At 35.7% G+C, this 10,961-nt stretch overlaps 1 protein-coding gene across 1 annotated transcript; it reads right to left on the bottom strand.

Annotated features, from left to right (window-relative positions):
* Positions 1-8,053: 8,053 nt before the first annotated feature.
* On the bottom strand, positions 8,054-10,961 carry LOC145597717 (F-box protein PP2-A12-like). Its single transcript, XM_081653956.1, has 3 exons — positions 10,210-10,961; positions 9,998-10,116; positions 8,054-8,802 (listed from the first exon to the last, which is right to left on the bottom strand). The coding sequence occupies exons 1-3, from the start codon at positions 10,537-10,539 to the stop codon at positions 8,382-8,384; spliced, it is 870 nt and encodes a 289-aa protein (XP_081510082.1). The 5' UTR covers positions 10,540-10,961; the 3' UTR covers positions 8,054-8,381.

The raw sequence follows: 10,961 nt of genomic DNA, 5'->3' as shown, positions 1-10,961 counted from the left end.
AAGACAAGGCGACCAGCTTCCGAGTCCAACTTATTCTCCACAGATGATGATGCCAGCAAATCAAGCATCTATTACTCCTTTCATGAAGTATAAGAAGCCCCGGATAGAGATGAAACAGGAGAACTACATGCATTCTTTTTCTGTTCCGCAGCAATCACCTAGTCAAGTCCCTATGCAGTTTAGAAGTTACGATCCTGTGACAGGTAGTAGGTTGCATCAGCAAAATATGGTACCAAAACAACAGCAGAATCAGTCCCCTTTATCGGTTCCCTCCACACCAAGGCATCCAATGCAGAGTCAGCCTCCACAGCAGCTGACCGGAGATGTCCTGAAACAATTGACTACTACTGCTGCTGTGAGTGGAAGCATATGCTTACGCCAGCTGGTGTTTTTCATTCATGATCGACAGAATAGGCCACCTGTGAGTTGTTTAGCCTTGATAAAAAGTTTTGTTCTGTATTTCTTAACTAAAAGCTTGCATTTTTGTCTAGGACTTTACTTAATCACAAGCTCTACATGAGTATTTCAATTAGTATGAAACTTTAAATTCCTTGATTCGAGGTACTGATTTCTTTTTTCATTTGTACCTTGTAGGACAATAACATTGGATTTTGGAGGGAATTTGTGAAGCAGTATTACTCTCCTATGGCTAAGAAAAGACTCTGCCTGTCCATGACCTCCATGATTAATAGAGATCGTCATCAGAAACTTTGGATGTGTGATTTATGTGGATCAAATGCAGCCAATAGAGGGAAAGGATTTGGTAAGTATTCTGCTGTTTGAATTCTTGACAAACTTTAGTTACTCAGTATAATAAATATTTACTATGTATTATCCACTGTCACCTTATCTACCTGCTGATTTTCATGCATATCTTTTACTTGTAATATTATATTTTTTGCAGAGACATCTTATGAACTTCTTCCAAGAATGAGCCAAGTTTACTTCAAAAGCTGCGTTGAAGATGAACTTTTATACTTAGATTCACCTGTTGAAACAATACTTCCATCGGGATCAATGATGTTGACATTTAATAAAGCAGTACAACAAAGCATTTACAAGTATATTCATGTTGCTCACCAAGGACAACTTCGCATTGTATTTACTCCAGAGTTAAAGGTCAGCAGCTTTTGTGCTTTTCTGCTTACAATTTCATCTTTGCATGAGCTATAAGGGCTTTTCTGTCTAGTGCACTATGCTCACTCTTTCTGCCATCGTGATAGATAATATCTTGGGAGTTCTGTGTACGATCTCATGAGGAGCTTGTTTCGCGAAATTTCCTTGCAACCCAGGTACTAACACTCACTTTTATGCTTCCTGGTTCAAATTAAGTAGTCATCTGTCCAATAGTATCTTTTAGCACATTAGCCTCAAATTCCTCTGAGGCTCTAAGCCTCTAGCATTTGCTAATAATGCATCAATATTAAATACTTCCTAGTGTTTTTCTATCCTGTTATCAATGTCATACAAATTTAGTATATCAGGATTCCTCTATTTTCATTACTGTCCCATTAGGCCGTTACACTAAGTGCTTTTGTTTTTAATCTTCTTGGTCGTGGAGGTTCTCATTGAATTATAATTATGATATGAGTAGGATATAATACCTGTCAAAAATTATTATATAATTCAGAATCATGTCAGTAATTATTTAGCTTTCATGGACTTAATTGAAAATTAAAGCTTACAAACTTACTCTGCCCTTTTTGTGTTAATGTGGGATATATGTGCTATTTATATACTTTGTATTTAGTTTATGCTCTTGCCATAAGTACATCAAATAACAATATGTTTACAAGCTTCTTTGCGGCTTTTTCTTCAATAATAGGTTGCACATGAAGAAGCAGTTTTGGTTTGTCTAAAAGCTTTGAAAAACTGAAAGCATACTCCTTTTAGCATTGTTCAATTATTGAAATTTTATACCATAACTTCCTGCATGTGTACATTTTTTCTATCAAAAATCAAAGACTAATCCATGAAGGCACTATACTTAATACGAGACTGACTTGAGTTGCTCTTCATTTACAATTTTATAAGATATCTTACCGATGCAGGTTAATGAATTTCTTGAGGTTGCTAAACATTGCAAAAGAAACGAAGGGTTTAATGAAAGGAATGGATTTCAAGCACAGGATCAAGTAATAAATAGCAATAGGTAAAACAAATGACCCCTGGCCCTGAGTGATTCCTTAATCCTCCTCCCCCCTCTTTCTCTTGTTCCCTGGAGCTGGATGGCTGCTATTATTACTTATCTAATCTCGTTCTTATTAATTTTAACTATTCCATCATGTACTATGTAGTTAAGAATGAAAAAGTATGTTTACTCCATTTTCTGGGTTGCATATCTTGTTCAATGAATAGGGATTTATTATTATTTAAGAGTTAGAAGTGAAGTTATCAGTCTAAGAATATCGAGTTAGGTGGTGGTGTAGTAGGTTTTTTCCTTAGACGAGTATTTAATTTCTTTGTTAATGGTCTTCACTCTTTTGTTCTTGGTAGGCTAATGGCTGCAGGGCAACACCTAGCTGCAAACTTGGAACTACCTCAGGTTAATGAAGCAGGTTTTTCCAAAGTATATGTTCGACACATGCAGGTATGTTAGCTTCATAAATTGCAACATTCCAGCTTTCCAAATTTTAATATTGGTATAATCATATAACACTCACTGATTATGGCTTTCAGATGGCTGAAGTTCTTGATTCTATGAAAGATCTGATTGGTATGTGCGCTGACAGCCAATCCAACAATTTCAGTCCAATAGGTAAACCCTTGCTTGCATTTTTCCATTATAGTTTTGTTTAGTTTATGTCCTGCATAGATTTACTATCGTAGACTTGTAGTATTGTTTAATATGAAGTATAAGAAATTTTTGAATCTATTATTTAATATATATTCTAATAATGAACTTGAGGATATGTCAAGGACTGTTAGATTTTTGGCGATAAATTCAATTGCACTGCATGCTGAGTAAAGTTATGATGTGTCTCTACTCTGTCAAAACACTGCTCTGAATGATCTAGTCTTTTTTTACCACTGCTGCTACTTGGAATGGTGATCGCTGCATTTGTGACAATACGAATTGGTTTTCTGATCATGCAGAGGCTCTGAAAAGCCTTCATCGAGATTCAATACTTAAGAAGCATATGGAAAGCATAGCACAGATGCCGCAAACACCAAGTGCTGGTGGTAACATGGTGTCAAATATTACAACTCAAACACCAAGTACTAGCAAACAGGCCATGCTGAATCCGCAAAGCTATCACCACAATCAAAGCCCCAACATCAGACCATTATCTTACTCTGTGCCATACAAGCCCTTATACACTTTGCCAAGTAGTCCTACCTCTCATCAGCAAGGTCCAACCGTTATGCACCAAATTAACGACCTTCTAGCTCGTTCTCGTACTGATGGAACTCTGGCAAAAGGAGGATCACAAAGCAGGGTTGTGTATGCCCCCAAAATTGAAACTCAGGCTGCAGAATTTGCTGAGCTAACAAAGGCTAATGCAATGCAGACAAAGGTGAACACATCTGTTATATTGGGTGGTATGGCGGACAAGGGTAAAGGGTTCAACTACTCATCTGGCAGCAACTCATCTGCTAGGATCTTCGCTGATAGCTGCCTGGTAGAGAAAGAACCTTTGTCTGATGATGACACCACCTCGAATGTTGGTTACTATCGGGTTGAGAAAAAATGACCGCCATTGATGATTTAACCTGTAAGCTGCTTTTTTTGTGTAGATTTAATTATTGTGCAATGTGAGTCATGTTAAACTCCGTGATAAAGCTATGTTGCCTAATTGCCTTTATTCTCTAGGAACTTCATAGCACATCTCATCAGACTGGGCTGTTAGCTCCTTATGGATCTGTTATGCGTGTCCCTTTTTTTTCATATAATGGACAAGAAAATTTTATGAACTAATTAGTTACTATGATTTTGTATGTATTAAATCTTCCTTTACTAATTACTAAGCTACAACAACTTGAATTCTAGAGGAAGATGATACAAGCAACAAAAGAAAACAATTTTTTGCCTAAGAGATCATCTACATTTAGTGGACTAACCAATAAACAAATTGAAAGAGCAGACATTCTGCTAGAAATGCAAACCCAAAAATCCAAGTAGGACTGGAAGGCACGTTGTGGGTTTCGAGTTCGGGTAGTGAAGGAGCAATGTAGGCAAGCAATGAAGCAAGAAGAGATCGGCAAGGGGAGGCTAGCTGATTATTGGACATATCATAAGATTCATAACGTCGAGGGTCTCTCTTGAGGCATCATTACCCAACAACAACGCGCATATCATGATTATTGGACCGGGTTAGACTAGGGGTGAGCAAAAATATTGGGTACCCGGTATTGGATCCGGAATTGGTTAGGAACTGGCGGGTCCGGACTTGGAATTGGACCCGGCGGGACCAGTTCCAATTCCAAAAATTAGGACCCGGTTTTAACTGGAACCAGTTCCAATTCCTCATAATTTGGACCCGGTATCCAGTGGGTACCCAGTACCTATACTCGGTACCTATAAAAATCCTTAAAAGTTAAGTATGACTAAGTTTGCAAGTAAGCCTAGCCCAGCCCATTAATTAAAAGATCCAAAATACTACTAAACCTAAGCTACCATCATGCGCCGTTTTACATTTCACCTTCATTCACTTTCTAGATACAAACTACAAGTCAGCTTTAGCTTATCATTTTCTTGCTTTAATTTTTTATTTTTCCTTTTCTTCTTTATTCATAGAACTTTTTGTAAGTTATCTCTTCTTTTTTGCCATTTTTATTCTGAATCAACTACTAATGTAGTGTTCAGTTTACATTTCTTTTTGAAATTAGTTAATTTTCTTTGTAGATCTACTATGCTTTTGGAGTGATAATCTTGAGTTGATTTGAAATTTTGAGAATTTGGGGGTATTTTTTCATTTGGTATGGATTTATTATGGTGTAGCCTGGCGTGGTGAACTGGTGAAGATGCATTAAGGGAAGAAGTAGTGGTGGTGCGATGAGAGTAGTGTTTGCTGCAGTTTTTTTTTTTCTTTTTAATAATTTATTTTCGCAGAAACCGGGTACCCGGTATAGGAACTGGTACCTACCAGTTCCGGGACCAGTTCTCGAAAACTAGGACCCGGTATGATCGGATCCGGGACCAATTCCAAATTTCAGGACCCGGTTGTGACTGGATCCAGTTCCGGGTCCGAGATATTTGACCGGGTACCCGGTCTTGCTCACCCCTAGGTTAGACTTGAGGGGAGAATAGTAGAGTTTTGATTACATAAAACTTGAATTAGGGTCAGAAATCCATACTTAGAGCCATGTATACACAATAACAGGGAGAGATTATAGATTAACACTCTTAGGTTTCTAGATTATAGTTCTTGAGAGGTATAAGCTGTAATTTGAAGGATGTTAGTTGATTAGTAACAATTCGTAATTTTATACCTATTATTATATAAGGTGTTTTACACGAAAATATTTGTTTTTCTCAACTCATTTAAGCTACCAAGTTGATAAAATAAACGTCTCCATTCTTATTTTTTTAGTGACCGGTCGTCTAATTAATAGAGAGAAGGTTAATTAAAACCACAAAAACTCAATAATTTTAATAATTAGAACAACAAAAATTCATTAATTTTAATAGAACAAAAAGGTCAATGACTTCATATACACCCTTTATGAGAAATGGGTGGTGATAAACTATTGAAAAGGCACCGGCTAAACCGTCATCGATCCCACAATTCCTTTTTAAACATAGATTTTGTATTCAATTACCAACATAGATTGTCTACGTAAAAGCCTAAGTATGGAGGCAATGGAGCCCCACTATCCCATAAAAGTAAATTATCAACATTTCAACATTACGAATTAATGCAATGTTTTTCGTTACAAATGTCGACTCATGTTCTCTGACCTAACCACAATTTTAACCTGGCTATTTCATTTTCTGTTTTGGTAGCTTGATTATGTCATAACACTCATCAGCAAAATCTTTAATTAATTTAATGAAAATGATATATGGTTTTTTTAAAAAGTGGCATACTACGCATAATCAGTTAGCTGTTTTCTCTATCCCATTTTGTTTTCCTTGTTTTTCTTTTTGGGTGCGGTAAAATGACATTCTGATTTACTTCGTATGTGAGCTCTTTTTAAACTCGTCTCTACTTCCTAAAATACTGCGATAAAGCTTTTTAATGACATATTGTTCTAATGTTATCTAAAAATTTTGTCCAATTTCCTTAATATCTGTAAACAAAAAATTCATACTATAAAAAAGTAAAATGAGATGGAAGGAACAGATTAGAAACATTAAACACTAATCAATCATAATCAACCATACATAATAATATTTAAAGTTTACAATCAATCCTTAAGACTACATATATTATAATCGTGAATTAAGTCTATACCTTACAAATGTTTGTAGCTTAATATAGATAGGTGACTTGGCTTAGATTAATCCAAATTTATATTATCTGCTTTTTTTTTTTTTTTTTTTTTTTGAAAGCATCTGCTAATTTTATTTGCTTGAAAAAGTAATCATGGGAACTAAGCTAATTAAGTAACCTCAATCAATGTGATAATCCAACCAATAGGATCAACCCTTTTCTTTTTTATAATTATCAACCAATTATTAATTAGTAAAACAATGTCATTCTCATATTATCCACGAGATGACCTAATAATATCACCAAATATAACCCACTTTTGGATAACGACACTAATTTCCATTGATAAATTATCCAACACAATTATTCAAAAGAAAGGCATTAATTTGAAAATTGATTACTACCACTGGTTTAATAATTAAGATTAAGCAATAATTAGCAAAGTGATTTAGAATATTCCTTAGAGAAAACTATGGCTAAGCTCCAACACATAGAATTTGTACTTGGAAGATAGAGGACCACAAGTGGTGGCTACTTTTAATTTGTGGCAAAGCATCTACTGTCTAAATACTCCTCAATGATCTTTTATTTTTGTATTTTGGTGCCACCACAATGTTGCTTATTTTTGCTTCTTCATACCACACCAACAAGCAACATGTGATTCAGTTTATTCGTTAATAGACCAATAAATGAAAACATCAATCTTATTGTATCATAGATCACTGTCATTCATTAGCTGCAATTAAAAGGATAGGTCAACTCCATATATGACCGGGTATGTCAGTGTTCATAGTAATGCTAAAGTATGTTCTGCTCTGATGACTTAATCTATTCTGCTCTGCTGACACCTATGTTGTTTATCTGACTCAAATTGCTCTGCGCTGCTGACACCTATGTTGCTCTGCTGAAATCTATTCTACTATGCTCTGCTTGCCCAGAAGCTCAAAAAAAACAGGATCTATATGTATCACACAATGGTCTAAATGTGTCAATGTCTATAGCAACGCTAAGCAACTTCGTTCAATTGGTCAAAACATGTCAATTTCTATAGTAATGCTACCGCTTAATAATCAGTAATCTAATCAACTTTGTAGATGGCCGAGTATGCCCATGTTCATATTAATGCTACTCAACTCCATAGACAATGCTAATCAACTCCATAAATAATCGGTTATACACTGTTCTTACTAATGCTAATCAACTCCATGGATCAAATATTTATCTAAAATATGTCAATTTCTCTAGTAACACTACTATACTTCATCTGGGTGTCCGATTGGTATATGTCAATGTCTACATAACCTTTTATTTACATACACCTGGGGTAATTTTTTTGCTCATTTAATATTTTTTGTTCATAATGAGCAGAAAATACCCTAGGTGTACAAAAATTTATTCAGTGTCTATAGTAACGCTAATCAACTCCGTTCAGTCTGCCAAAATATCTCAATTTCTGTAGTAATGCCACCACTTGATTGGCCGAGACTTGCCAGTTTAATGCTAATCAACTTCGTTCAGATAGTCGATCAATATACATAATATCAACTCTATTCAATTATTTGGAATATGTCAATGTCCATGATAATGCAACCATTTAATTGAATTGGTCGGGATATGACACTGTAATATAAACTCCATTCAATAAAGCTTCCAAGAAAAACAAAGAAACTCAGCTGTAGGAAAAACAAACAACAAATAGTTGCTAGCTTAATTCGAGGCTTCAAGCGAAGCATCAATTGTCCTCATATACCGACTAAGAAGTCTTAAAAAAACACATAATAAAAGAGGTGGAAATGACGATTATTTGTCTATTCCCACCATAAACTACGCTTACTACAGCCGACGATCATAACACATAACAGAGCCTGAAGACCAAAAATAACTCATGCCACTCTGCTACTATCTCTCGCTCACTCTCTCACATACACTCTATTCTTCTATATATATATATCTACATCTCATCTAATATAGAGATTCCTAAAACTAGGACGACGACTAAGCCCTTCAAAAACGCTTCAGTCTCTCCTTAAATGTACTAGGGTATATCATTACAGAGTCTACACAAATACCGCCTTTGGTGTGGGTGCAATCTATCTGCATCATTGAAAACTTCACTTGGGTCAGACCTGAAGATTTCTTGACCACAAAATCCCCAGCATGGTAGTGAAGCCACTGCCCTGGACCATCCAGGAAACACTGGGAGACACTCCGTTGCCCTTCAGAAGTCGAGAGCTGGAATCGGACAGGCTTGACATCCCACCCATGGATCTGCTCGGTATTACACAGTCGACGCCCAAACTTCTTGTAGGGTCGGCCCAGTTGCAACTTGAAGAATACACTGTAAGTTCCTTCAGGGAACGGGAACTCCACCTCCCCATTGATCTCAAACCACCAGATCTGTTGAAGATAAGCCACTGAAGAGAAGCTGATATCATACAAAAGGGAAACTCAAATCAATAAATAGTTGCAAGACTAAAAGTCAAATAAACAAATAAGAAACCACAATAAATTAATCTAACTATCCTTTAGCCAGGTGAAAGGGAGGTGCCAATAAAGCCTACATTAGTCATAAAAAAACCAAAGATTTGCCAAAAAAATTGACCAATGGTAGGGAGTGACATAAGCTTGATATGTGATCCTAGTGTTACTAGTTGCATAAACAAAAAATTACGCTCGATTCTTTAGGTAACAGTCAATTACGAATTCTACATTAACTCGGTTATTAATCCTACACAGGATACCAAGGGAACCAACCTCTAGACAGCAAGAGGCCATGGAGAGCTGCATCCATGTGTTATGTGCATGTTGCAACATCTAGACAACCCAACAAGCACTATAAATACATAATAAGGAGCTCAAAAGAATGAAAGATAAATAAGCCAGAGAAATATATACATGGTTCCAAATATCTTCATAGGACTCTGAATAATCAAAGAGCATGAAAGATACATTAAGCCATATAGTATATGGTTCCAAATATCTTCATAGGGCAATGAACATCCAAAGAGCATGCAAGATAAGACACATATTATATGCTTCAATATATCTTCATACGACAGTAAACAATCAAACACTGAGCCACTGAGGTATATATACTACGAAAAATGCATAAACAGCAAAGAATAAAACCTACATATCAAAATGATTTCTAGATCTCTAAACTCCAGGACTCAATTATCAAGACTAATAGACACATTCACAATACTAATCCCACCACTCCATTGCTTCAGAAAAAACCCAATGCCATATCAAAGGCCGAATCAAAGACGACACAAAAGCCTTCCAATCTCATCCAACACTTTCCCTAAACAGTTATTTCGACATCATCACAAGGAAAACCAACAAGCATCACTCCATTACAATACAACATCCAGATCCCAATACCAATACACAAAATCCAACTAACAAATTAAATTTTTGAATTGGTTTCAAAAGGATCATCTCATACCATTAAAAAGAGCAAGCAAATATCTTGGGACAATTCACAATTACAATTGATGATATCAAATCATATCAAAGTTATGCATAACACAAAATACCAATCCAAATCATTGACAAAACAACTAACAACATCAACTAAAATCCAAATATGAATAACACAAATTGCAAAAATTTCTCACCTAGATTCCTGGGTAGGAATGTGACTCCAATATCTTCGATCATCAATACCGTTTATTGATAAACCCTTAGCAGATATCGCCATACAAATTCCTCCTGTACTCTTATCAAGCCACACCATCTGCACAAATCAACGACAAAAAAAAACAAATTAGAACCTCTAAAAATCCCCAAAAATTCACAAAAAATCTTAATAAAAAGAAATTAAACCAACCTTTTTGCCATCATCCATGGAATTAACTCGAGATAAACTGGCATAAATCTCCTTTTTACAAGAATAAACAGGAATCTTATCAGTATCATCATCTTCATCAAAGATTTTCTCAACAATCTGGTGATAATTTGTGGGCAATTTCGATTCCCAAACAAAATCAGCAGATGAAGCCCCATGAAAAGCCTTGTTCAATTTCGCAAAACTGCAAATATCATTCGGGTCTAAATTCATCAACACAGTTGCAACACAGCTTTCTGGTAAATCTCCTAAACCCGTTTTCTTCTGCTGGGTTGCCCCGTTTGCAGATTCCTTCCTAAGAGCAGAACCCATTCAGAAAAACCGATAATTGGGTCGATTTTATCCACCAAATTAGCTTCTGGGGTGATGAATTCTCTCGATCCTAAATTAATTTTAACTTTTAGGTCAAAAATCAAAAAGTTTCAAAGAAATTAATTTTAGGTCGATTTTAATTTTCCCGACAAAAAATTTTCTGGGGTTTCGAATTAACTTTCTGGGTTGAATTCATTCAGTGAATTGAAATCTGGGTATGAATCAAATTCTGATTTTGGTGAATCTTCAAATAGTGGGTAGTTTTAGAGAGAGAAAGAAGGGATTTTTAGAGAGAGAAAGAGGAAGAAAACAAAGGGAGGGAGAAGAGTAGCACCGTTGAGGCTGCTGTAAATAGACGCGTAAAAGAGTGACAGAAAAATTAATTTTATGGGTGTTTAAATAAAGAAAATAATGTTATAGAG

The sequence above is a fragment of the Chenopodium album genome, chromosome 20, assembly GCF_948465745.1.
Source record: "Chenopodium album chromosome 20, dcCheAlbu1.1, whole genome shotgun sequence".
Taxonomy (NCBI): domain Eukaryota; kingdom Viridiplantae; phylum Streptophyta; class Magnoliopsida; order Caryophyllales; family Amaranthaceae; genus Chenopodium; species Chenopodium album.
This window is presented reverse-complemented; position numbering and strand designations above follow the sequence as displayed.